The sequence below is a fragment of the Macadamia integrifolia genome, chromosome 12, assembly GCF_013358625.1.
Source record: "Macadamia integrifolia cultivar HAES 741 chromosome 12, SCU_Mint_v3, whole genome shotgun sequence".
In the NCBI taxonomy this organism is placed as follows: Eukaryota; Viridiplantae; Streptophyta; class Magnoliopsida; order Proteales; family Proteaceae; genus Macadamia; species Macadamia integrifolia.
The window spans coordinates 18,146,402-18,158,864 of NC_056568.1; the positions used below are offsets into that span (position 1 = coordinate 18,146,402).

General features: G+C 38.2%; 1 protein-coding gene and 1 non-coding gene across 2 annotated transcripts in view; both read left to right on the top strand.

Moving 5' to 3' along the window:
• LOC122057490 (probable cadmium/zinc-transporting ATPase HMA1, chloroplastic) overlaps positions 1–3,660 on the top strand; it is a 7,594-nt gene extending 3,934 nt beyond the window's left edge. The window contains exons 4-5 of the mRNA XM_042619607.1: positions 1,074–1,220; positions 3,344–3,660. Coding sequence (XP_042475541.1) covers positions 1,074–1,220; positions 3,344–3,550 — 354 coding nt within the window. The 3' untranslated portion in view covers positions 3,551–3,660. The remainder of the gene's footprint in view (positions 1–1,073; positions 1,221–3,343) is intronic.
• Positions 3,661–11,668: 8,008 nt separating this feature from the next.
• On the top strand, positions 11,669–11,775 carry LOC122058522. Its single transcript, XR_006133817.1, has one exon. It is a non-coding gene; the product is annotated as a small nucleolar RNA R71 (small nucleolar RNA).
• The last annotated feature ends 688 nt before the right edge of the window (positions 11,776–12,463 follow it).

Consider the following 12,463-nt stretch of genomic DNA (forward strand, 5'->3'; position numbering starts at 1 on the left):
AGCATGTGCTACAGAGTTCTTTTCTCTTGGGAGCTTCAGGTTAACTGCAAGATTCCATTGTTGGCTAGTGTCTAGTGAGGCGTTTCTTTTTTGGTCATCTATCTCTTTAGTTAGCCAAGCATGTGTCCTTTTGGAAGCTCGTTCTTTGCTATTTGTTTTAGTTTTCGAAGGAGGGGGATTGAGTAATATTTGAAATTTTGAATGCACTTTTGCACCGTTCAATGATTTGAACAGATATGTGGTCATACTTACAAGATTATGCTCTTTTACTTGAGGAGTTTAAGAGCATTATCATTTCAGCTTTTGGGTGCAATGTTACATTGATCTTGAAGATAATATTTCCTTGTAACTACTTTTTTAAGTTTCCATTCAGGATCCCTAGTCCTTTTTAACATTATATCTTAGTGATCCCCCCCTGTTTTTTTACATGCTATCAGAAAAGGGAGAGGGTTATAGGATTATGAGCATTGAGGGTAGACTAGTCTTTTTTAGTGTAAAGATGAAATGGCCGTAGTTCTATATTAGAAATGAGGCCAATGAGACAACTCCCAGTAATTTGGATCATTGAGATAGTTGGGGGCTCTCCACCTTTGAATGAGGTCTTTTTCTTTTCTTTCGTATAACAACCTAATTTTTTCATCAGATTTTTCTCTATCTTTCTTAATGAATAACCACTTTAGGAATGATGAAAATATAGAAAGCATAGAAAGCAAGGACCTAGCTTGAGGATATTTTCAACTCTACACTGTAGGTTGAGATCCAAGATACACAGAATCCTGAATCCCTCCCAACCCCACTTTTTGCAAACTCAACTGCTGTGAAATGTTGGATATTTGTATTTTCATGGATTGGAAGAAAAACCTAGCTTTCTTGAGGAGGTGAGAGTGCCTCCAATGGCCACTGGCTGATGAAAAGAACCAAGTGGTGACAATAGGCAAGTCTCATTAATTTTCCTTTCACATTTATGTCTATTAAATGGAACTCTTAATATGGCTATTAGTTGGTTGTCTCACTTCTATGATTTTTATTCCTTAAATGGACATTTTTGTAATGGAAGCTGCTATTTGGTTCAGTCTGTGCCTGTAGATGGTGAAGTTTTCCATGGGAGAGCAACAATTGCTATTGAGCACTTGACGGGGGAAGCCAAACCATTAGAAACTAAAGTTGGGGATAGAGTTCCGGGTGGTGCAAGGAACTTGGATGGTATGATGATAGTCAAGGTATGCTTTCCAAAATGTTGTGGAATCTTTTGCCTTTCCAAAATAGTCTAATTTTTTTGAAGCTTTAGATATGAAAATTCTCATGACAAAAGTGATATCTATCAAGAAAATTGGATACTTTTCTCCCCCACCCCCCCCCCCCCCCCTCCAAAAAAAAATAAAATATGCAAGTATTCATTTGATGGGTATCTCAATTTTTTAGTAACCAGGCAAAATTTTGTTTACTGAGCCAAAGTAAAAAGGATCCCACATTCCCACAAACAAGAGGACGTCAGCATGGCCTTCACTTACGGTACATAACCGCAGACTACATACAAGAAACATGACCAGGCAGAAAATCCGTCATTAACCTTTGTGGAAACAAGTCACAAAGCATTCATGTGTATGAACCATTAGTGGTGTTGGTGGGGTTTCTAGTCACCTAAGGGATTAGGATTAAGAAACCTCAAGTAAAACAAGAAGCGCAAGAATAAGGAGCAACCAATTGAAGAGAAAATCAATAACTTAATAAAAACAAATCTGACTAGGATTGGTCGAGTGATCTATTTATCAAGGGGAACAGTCTGTTAAAGTTTGATTGAGAACTGATGGCTAGATTCCAAGTTATGAAACAGTCCTACTGGAAATAGGAAAGTTCAAGAATTGCAGAATTGATGGACAGTATCATGCTATAAAACAGAACACAGTTAAGACAGAACACAGTTAAGGTGTTAAGTAGGTAACCAGAATTGAAACTTAAAAACATAAACTGAAAATCAGATTCAGGAAACCAGAATAGGAAGAAGGTTTCCTGAAATCGATTGGAAAACTGAGAGATATAGAATCTGAAACTTGGAATTAGTTAATCAAATCAATAGCAAGAATCAGCAGAGATTAACAAATGATAACGAAACTGCAACTATAACTAACCTTAAAATTAAACTAGAAGATGTTAAAAAAGAGCAACTCAATGCGTGAGGCTCCCACTATTGCAGGGTCTGGGAGGGGCAAGAGAAGTCACAGGGAAGATGTTAACAGAATAATAAATCACAGGGAAGACAAATTAAGAAACCTGACCTGATATGAGATGGAAAGAATGAGTAGAGATAAGGGATGGATATTTAACCAGAAATCCACCTGATTGCAGGCTTGGAACCCACCAAAGCCCCACTTTTGAACCCACAGAAGTACCACTCAGAACCCACTGAGTCAACACTTAATCCTCAGATGTCCAAGCCTGAATTCCACAGACCATCAACAGCTTCATTCATTCATCAAATTCGTTTTCAGTTGGAGGATGAGAACATATAATTCAGCGGCGGATGAATTGGAATAGTCTGGTGTTGATAGGGATATTTTGTACTTGGATCCCATCCATATAGTGTAACCTTCTTTGTGGTGGTGGTGTTGTATTTAACTTTTTTCTTCTGCCTAACCGCTTCTAGATCTGGGTGGTGGTGGTGGTGTTGGTGTTAAACTTATATCCAAGTTGTGAATCTTTTACCTTTGGTTAGTTTCATTTTACTTGTATATATTCAATTCGCCCATGGTGTAATTGTGTAAAACACCATTGTATACTCTCACAACTAATCATGATATGTTCTGTTGCATTTGGGGGATGCACTAGCTATGCTCTTCCTGTTTCTCACGACACCCTGGTGATGATACAGAATTGTGCTTCCTCAAAATAAGGAACTTTCAAATTTCATAATCAATTCATTTTTACATTATCTGCCCACTAACATAGTGAAGCATTACGACAACTTATTGTAGCTTTAGCAAGGTACGAAAGCGGAAAAAAGCTTTTTTTGAGGCTAAAACTTTTCATGTCTATGCAGTCAGAGTTATAATTTCCTTTCGTTCATTCTCCCATGAGGCATCTTAAGCTAGGTTCATTTGTGGAAGATGCCTCATGGGGTGGCTGTTAAAGTTAAAGTTTATAGGTATTGGTACTGTATCCTTTGAGCTTGAATCCCATCATCACCACTCTGTTACTTGTCATTTGGACTGTAGCCTTTGTTTTCATGCCAGCCTCGTGTAGTAGGGTATATATATGATTTAAAAGAAAGTATGAAATAAAGATGGGCTCTTGCATTTGTGAGTTTATAGACATACCTCTCAGCAAGTGTGGTTTCTTGGTTCAGGCGACCAAGACATGGAATGAATCAACTTTGAACAGGATTGTGAAGTTAACTGAAGAAGCACATCTAAATAAACCAAAACTTCAAAGGTGGCTGGATGAATTTGGTGAGCATTACAGCAAGGTTGTTGTAGCTCTATCTTGTGCAGTTGCCCTTATTGGACCTCTTCTTTTCAAGTGGCCATTCATTGGTTCAACAGGTACTTTGTAAGAGGTTCATTTGTTCCACTAAAAATATTTAATAATGTCATTGGTTGTTCTTGAATTGCCTTTTATCTGGTTATCTCCTTTAGATGTCTAAATGATCAGTCTAAAAAAGTATCTCTATGATAATTGTCACATTACTGCTGGTTGTAACGATTAAAAATTTGGTTATTGAGCCTCAATTTTGGGAAATTAGTTCCAAAAAAATTTAGGGATTTCAAAACAATAGCCCTCCATATGAATGCACACAGATAAATATTGAGTGCATTTGAATGATACACTTGTTTATTGGTTTAAACTTTAAACCTTTCTCTACTCCCCACTGACACATTTTAATTGTTTGTTCTTTCAGTATATGTGTATGTCACTTGGTTTATGTGAATATCAATCAATATTTTAATTCTCTCTCTCTCTCTCTCTCTCTCTCTCTCTCTCTAGTTATTAAATTGAAATGTGCAGTACTGAATCCACTTTTCTGACATTTCAGACCCTGAAGGTTATTCTAATTGTTTGAGATTTAAAATGTAACCGCAAGCGTACGGATTAGTGTAGCTACGGGTCGAACACAGGGAGAGCAGCCACTTTATTTTTTATTTCTTTTAATAATGCGAAAGTGAACTGATTAATGGTTGTGATCTAATTCTAATTACCGTCCTAAACATATGTATCTAAAATAACGTCCTAACCATTCGTCATCTAAGAATTTAAAGACGCAAGCCATGCAATTAAAATTAAATAATTAAATAACTGAAAATAAACAACCCACGTAATTAAAAAATAAATAAATAAATAAAGGAAAAAAAAATACTGAAATAAAAATAAAGTAAAAGAAAGGGAATAAAGCTAGAGAGAGACTCACAAGTAGGTTTCTCTACTTAGCCCGAGGGATGCATCATAATATGAGCTTCCCTACTTGACCAGAGAGTCACTCTTACAAGGGTTACTCTACTTGGCTTTAGGGAAAGGGAGACAATTAAAATAAAAATAATAAATTGATGGTTCTATGGCTAGGAGGGGCAAAGCCAACACATACACTAGCCATGAACCTTGGGGGAAAGGGATAGCAATAATGTAACGACTGAAAATAAAAATCCTAAATTAAGAAAGAAAGGGTAGTCAGAAGAGGGAATGAGAGGGGGGAGAGAAGACTACTGAAGGAGCCTACTTACTTGAATCAATGCTTGAACTTGAAAAACAAATTGCTCCACGGCTCGTGATCTTGTCACCTAGATCTAAGCCTAGAACTATAACTTAAAAAATTACAACTCAATTGCATAAATCATAAACATAAAAAGGCTGAATAAGAATAAAAGAGTGCTTGCATTACTTGACATAAAAAAAACTATTACAAAAGTGATTAAAGCAAAAATAGAGAAGAACTAAAACTAAAGAGTGAGAGAGGGAGAGAGAGAGCAACTAAAAAAAACTAGAAGAAGAATGAATTGTCTCCCCTCCTCTTACATGAGTTGTATTTATAGGGAATGGGGAGGTAGGGTAACAATTTTCTCTTTCCTAAAAGAGAGAAACCCACAATTGATTGTGAGATCTTTTGATACCAAAAGTGCTAAGATGGAGGAGAGAGAAGAGAGAAATAAACTTGGAGAAATTTCCTATAATTTTTTTGCTTGTTTTCTTTCCTTTTTTTCTAATTTATTTCTTTTTTTTTCTCCCTCCAAGGGACGATTTTCTTCTTGCTTTGTGAGATTTGGACAATATTTTGGTGATGATGTAGAGGAGAGAGAAGATTTGGACAATCTTTATTTCTCCCTTCTTTTTTTTTGTTTCCTTTTTTTTTTCTTCTCTTCTTGCGTAGGAACCCTTCCATGATTTTCCTTGCTTCTAATTTGATGTGGAAATCCCCTCCATGCCCTTAATGCTTTAAGTGAGTGAAAAACAAAAAATCTTCAACAAAATTCTCAAAAAAAAAAAACAACCATGAGATTCGAACTTAAGACCTCTTGGTAAGGAAGGGAATTTTGTACACCATAGCTCACCAACTACGCTAGGTAGTTGTTGTTACCAAAAATGAAGCTTCAATCACTTAAGGATGTGGTCTATCAATCCTTATTGGCATTTGGAATATTCCTTGTACCTCTGAGACAACTGCAAATGGGCCGGTTCTGCATCTCGGTTCAGTTCTAATCCATTATTCTTTTTCTGGCCCGAAAAGAATAATCACTTGCACGGGTGACCAAACGAATGTGTACTTTTAATTGAACACGTCCATCTTGCTTAGAATTTCATCCTCTTCGCAACCATGAAAAGAAATATGGCCTCTTTACGTGTAAAATTGAAGATATAGCGGCCGATAGTCCTTAAGGCCTTGAAAATATAAAACCTGCAAAAAGATAGAAAACCCAAGGTAGCTCCATTCTAAATATGTAAAATGCATGTTTTACTACCCTAGATTTCACACATAAATGTGCTCATCAAAATTCCCCTACACTTAGACTTTGCTAGTCCTCGAGCAAAAAAAATAAAAATAAAAACAAAAAAAACCTAACTCACTTTCGTAGGAATCACGGTTGCACTTAGCATGTGCAACAAGCCTTTAAACCCCTAAGTTACCCTAGTGGACGAGTTGTGTCTCGTGGGTGTTTTAAGTGAATATACACCCAAAATTCAGAATAAACAAATCCCAACCTTGGCTAAAGGTAAGGCTCATACCGATCCGGAGCAAAGATAATTTTTCTTACAAGGGACCCCCACACTTGAACTTTTATTACCCTTTATCAATTCCAGGCACTAGCATATTTCTTAATTTGGAACTCACCTCGTCTCTTCCAAAACATCCTTATCTTAAGGCAAAACCACTTGTGAAGAAATAGGGAACCAATGACTAAGGCGTTGGAGTGTTTTTGACCAAACATGTTACCAAGCAATAATGACATTTGCACATTTTTTTCTCCTTTTTTTTTCAATAATAAACTCTATTCTACTCCACTACTTTTGGCTTGAATGACATGGTGGAGCAAACACCAGACACCCAAGTTACTATGTAGCTTCGCTTTTTGCATATGCCCACAAAGGCAATGATGCTAGAGTTACTTCAGAAGTTTCCTCCCAATGAATTTCGATCAAGACACCACGCTTCCTGAGGCGCAATGCCCTGTCTAGTTCTAAGGGAATCAACTCTTATTCTTCTTTATACCACATTTCACATTTCATTTAAAATTGTGCATTTGTCAACCCATGCCAAATTAAAAAGAAGGTCTCAACTCCAAATCAAAAGTACAAGGAACCCACAGACTTACATATGGTCCATCACCATAAAACAGAGGTCTCTTATTTTTCAAAAGAAAGTCCCATCTCAAGACACATGCTTGTTTCTTTCTTCTCAACAGGGTTTTTATACGTTCAAAATGGGTACCTTAGTCAAAACTTTTATTTTCATACATCAAGCAACCGAATGGTATGATCATTAGCCAAAAGCCAAAGTAGGACTTCATCCTTAGCAAGCTCAAAAATAAAAAGAAAAACAAACAAAACAAAGTGAAAAAAAAGCAAAAACTGGTTTCCCTCCCCCACACTTAAGTCATGCAATGTCCTCAATGCATGGAAAGAATTAAAAGCAAAGATAATGCAAGGGGGTCATACCTGATTAAAAGTTAGTCATCAGTATAAAGAGGTTCATGGAGATCCATGCCCTCTTCACTACTAGTATTAGAAAACTCGAAGAACTGTTTCAAACGCTGACCATTAACCTTCGAAATTACCCCTGTTCCTGGATTCAAAATCTCCACAGCCCCATGGGGATATACATTATGGACAATAAATGGGCCATCCCATCGGGATCTAAGTTTATCAGGGAAAAGATGCAATCGAGAGTTGTACAATAAGACCTTATCACCAATTGTAAAAGATTTGCGCAGAATATGCTTATCATGGAAAGCTTTGGTCTTTTCCTTGTAAATCCTAGAACTTTCATAGGCATCATTCCTAAGTTCCTCCAACTCAGATAGTTGGAGCCTACGATAAATTCCCACATCAGACAAATCAAAGTTGAGCTTCTTGATGGTCCAAAAGGCCTTATGCTCCAACTCAACTGGTAAGTGACAAGCTTTCCCATACACCAAACGGTAGGGAGACTGACCAAGGTCAGTCTTGAATGCAGTCCGATGGGCCCACAAGGCATCAATGAGCCTAAGGGACCAATCCTTACGGTTGGGATTAGCAGTTTTCTCCAAGATTTGTTTGATCTGCCTATTAGACACCTCCACTTGGCCACTAGTTTGGGAGTGATAAGGGGTAGATAACTTATGGGTGATCCCATACTTTTTCATCAAGGCCTCAAAAGGCCGATTACAAAAATGAGTACCCCTATCACTAATTATTGCACGTAGTGCACCAAAGCGGGAAAAAATGTTCTCTTTGAGAAACTGGACCACCACTTTGTGGTCATTAGTTTTACAAGGTATGGCCTCTATCCATTTAGAAACATAATCAACGGCCAAAAGTATGTACAAATTCCTAAAAGAATTAGGGAATGATCCCATAAAATCGATGCCCCAAACATCAAAGATCTCAACTACCAAAATAGGGTTGAGGGGCATCATGTTTCTTTTATTGATACGGCCAAAAGACTGGCAGACGGGACAAGCCTTGCAAAAATCAAAAGCATTTCTAAAAAGAGTGGGCCAATAAAATCCGCATTGGAGAACCTTTGCGGTAGTCTTCTTAGGTCCAAAGTGTCCACCACATGCATGATCATGACAAAAAGAGAGAATGGAATTTTGCTTATGATCAAGAACACATCGTCGGATAATCTAATCCGGACATATCTTAAACAAATAAGGATCATCCCAGAAAAAGTGCTTAACTTGGGAATGAAACCTATACTTATCTTGAGTGTGGACTTGTGATCCAGAGTCACACTTGAAACTAAGAAGTTGACAATGTCAGCAAACCATGGTTCACTGGACATTGCAAATAATTGTTCATCTGGAAAGTTCTCGTTGACTGGAGTATCAACAGTCAAGGAATTGGGAAGCCGGGATAAATGGTCTGCAACTAGGTTTTCCAACTCCTTTCTTATCCCTAATTTCTAAATCAAACTCTTGCAAAAGTAGAGGGCAGAATGATCAGTATACACCACCACATGTGAACCAACTAAGTAAGACCGAAACTTTTCTAATGCAAAGACCGAACATCTTTAACAGATTGAGGAGGTGGTAAATTATCAATTAAATCCACTTTGGCTCTATCTACCTTAATTCCCTCCTTGGATATTACATGGCCTAAAACAATACCAGATTTAACCATAAAATGGCATTTCTCCCAATTCAAAACCAAATTCTTAGATATGCACCTTTTCAAAACTAGGGAAAGATGATGAAGACATTCAGAATAGGAATTCCCATGAATTGAAAAGTCATCCATAAATACTTCTAAGAATTTTTCGACCATGTCAGAAAAAATGCTCATCATGCATCGTTGGAACGTAGCAGGGGCATTGCAAAGCCCAAAGGGCATACGCCTGTAAGCAAATGTTCCATATGGGCATGTAAAAGTGGTCTTATGTTGGTCTTCTAAAGCAATTGGGATTTGGTTATAGCAGGAATATCCATCAAGAAAGCAATAGTATTCATGTCCAGCTAACCTCTCTAACATCTGGTCAATGAATGGCAATGGGAAGTAGTCCTTTCAGGTTGCCGCATTTAACTTCCTATAGTCAATGGACACACGTCATCCTGTTTGGACACGAGTAGGGATCAACTCATTATTAGCATTAGGAACTACAGTCACACCAGACTTCTTAGGCACTACGTGAACTGGGCTTACCCATTGGCTGTCAGAAATAGGATAAATTATTCCATGATCCAAGCACTTTAGGATCTCTTTCTTAATGGCTTCCATCATCACTGGGTTAGCTCTTCTTTGGGGTTCCGTGAATGGTTTGGAATCCTCCATAAGATGTATATGATGTTGCACAATGGAAGGGCTTATACCTTTGATATCAGCCATTGTCCAACCTAGGGATTCCTTATTATCTTTTAACACTTTAAGTAACTCCTCTTCCTGGCTAGAAGTCAAATTTGAAGAAATTATTATAGGAAGAGTCTAGTCAGGCCCTAGGAAAGCATATCGCAAATTAGATGGCAACTCCTTAAGATCTAGCTTAGGGGGCTCAACTATGGAAGGTTTGGGAATGGAATTGGAAAGGGGTCCTAAGGGCTCCACAAGTGTGTGAAGACTCAAGACTTCAAAAAAGAAAATTTCACTATCATCATCCAACTCATCCATACACTCTTGGAATTCTGAATCAAAATCAATATCAAAGTTGGTAATTAAATCATCAGAAAAATCCAGAAAATCCTCAAGCATATTGATCTCTTCTTCCATATGTGGTTGCTTGCCAATCCTAAACATGTTAAACTCAACAGTTTGGTTACCAAAAGATAATCTTAGGAAACCATTCCGGCAATTTATTAATGCATTACTGGTAGCCAAGAATGGTCTTCCTAGAATTATTGGGATCTCATCCTTGGTTGAGAAGGGCTTAGTATCTAACACAATGAAATCAACAGGGAAAATAAATTCCCCCACCTTTAGTAAGACATCCTCAACCATCCCTTTAGGAATCTTAACAGACCTATCTGCCAACTGAAGAGTAGTTCCAGTGGCTTTCAATTCTCCTAATTCTAGTTGCTTGTACACATGGTAAGGTAAAAGATTCACACTTGCGCCAAGGTCAAGTAAGGCATGCTCAATGTAGGTGTTGCCTATGACACAAGATATGGTAGGGCTCCCTGGATCCTTATACTTGGCTGCTATAGGCTGAGTAATTATGGAACTAATGTTACCTGCCAAGAACGCCTTTTTGGGCACACTAGTGATACGTTTGTGAGTACACAAATCTTTCAGTACCTTTGCATACGCGGGGATCTGGGATATGGCATCCAAAAGAGGGATGTTCACTTCTACCTTTTTGAAGACTTCTAAAATTTTGTCCATGGAAGCAGTCTTCTTTTTGTTTACCAAGCGATTAGGAAATGGGAAAGGATGAACATAAGGACTGTTAGGGATTTGCCCCTGTTCAGAAGAATCATTTTTGGTTTCCTCAACCAAATCATCTTTAGTTTCAGAAAAATCTTTAGGTTCATCAGACGAACCTGGAACAAGAGGCACACTTGTGTCCTCAACTGAAGAAGAGTTAACAGGAGTAATAGATGGGGAAGATTTAGAAACACTCTGTTGGTACTCTCTACCACTCCTAAGGGCATAAACAACATTACATTGGTTAGAGGGCCCTTGTTGGGTCTGACCTTGTACTATATTCAGTGGTGCATTAGTTGGTCCTTGTGAACTAACAGGCTGATGATGCCTAGGGTTAGGCTCTGGTTGACTGGGTAAAGTTCCTTTCTCCCTCTCACGCATAATTGAGACAACTTGAGTGAGTTCTCTCGTAAGATTTTGATGGCTTGTCATGAGGAGGGCCATATTTTTTTCCAAGTCACTTATTCTACTTGCCTCTCCAGTGTTGGTAAACCCAGGGGGTTGCTGATAAGATGATAGAAGAGGGGCCCTAGGAAAACTCGCCTGAGGTCCTACATTTGACCTAGGAAAAGTATTTTGAGAAAAAGATTGTTGTGCAAAGGGAGGCGTTTGGGGTCCAGGTTGACCTTGATTATAGAAATTGGAAGGTCCTGCTTGGTTGCCCTGATTCCAAGAGAAATTTGGGTGATTTCTCCATCCTGGATTGTAGGTGTTACTATATGGATTATTCTGGTATAAGGCATTAACACTATCATTAGAAGTGCCCCCAGAGGTGTTGGGTCATTCTTCTATGACATGTCCAGGGGATTGGCACCAAGCACAAATCTTAACCAAATTGACTGATGATGGCTCTCTAGGAACAATAGCCTCAATCCTCTTGAGTAGGCTATCCAAATGGGCTTCCTTGGCTACTATCCCATCCACAAAATATCCTTTTCCTCCTATGGTTCTTTCACTCTCTTGGGTTGATTCCCACTCACGGGTTTTGTCAGCTAAGTCAAGTAAGAATTCCCATGCCTTTCATTCATCTGTAAAGGATGTGAATCCCTCAGGGCACATAGACTCTATCATTTGTTTAGTTGGGTAATCAATACCCTCATAAATTATTTGACATAAATGCCATAGGTCTAGGCCATGATGAGGGTATTCTTAGAGTAGATCCTTGAATCTCTCCATAAGTTTGGAAAATGACTCACTAGGCTTTTGCCTAAACTGAAGGATATCACTTCTAAGCTTATTGGTCTTATGAGTTGGGAAAAACTTCTTAAGGAAGACAACTGTGAACTGTTCCCATGAGGTTATAGAATTTGTGGGTAACCCATACAACCACTTCTTAGCTTGGTCTTTCAATGCAAAAGTGATAAATCTAAGCTTAACAGCATCATCAGAAAGCTGTTGGATCTTAATTAGAACACATACCTCTTCAAATTCCCTTAGAAATAGGTATGCATCCTCAGAGGTCAACCCATGGAAGTGGGGCAATATTGTGATGTATTGAGATTTGAGTTCAAAATTATTACCCTGGGCTTGTGGTAGAACTATACAGGAAGGTTGGGCTGTTCTAGCAGGGTAGAACCTATCTTTCAGAGATTTAGGTGAAGGGTTTTGCTGTTGGTCTCCCATATTGAAGGGTTTTAAAGAGAGCAAATGTATAGGGTCACTACTTGTTGGATCTCTTCTTTCTAACCGATTCTTAGTATTACGTACCCACTTAACACTCATGCAACAGAAAAACTTTCCACAACTAAAGTAAGACAAGCACAAAAGAATGGATAGCAAAACTTTTTGATGATTTTTTTGATTTTTTTTTTAACTTTTTGGGAGCTTACTGGCAGGGATCCGGGGTTGCTCAGGTCAATTCTTGAGGTATTGCTATAGGGCGAAACCTGTCTTTATCATACTGTGAGGCATGACGACCTCCACT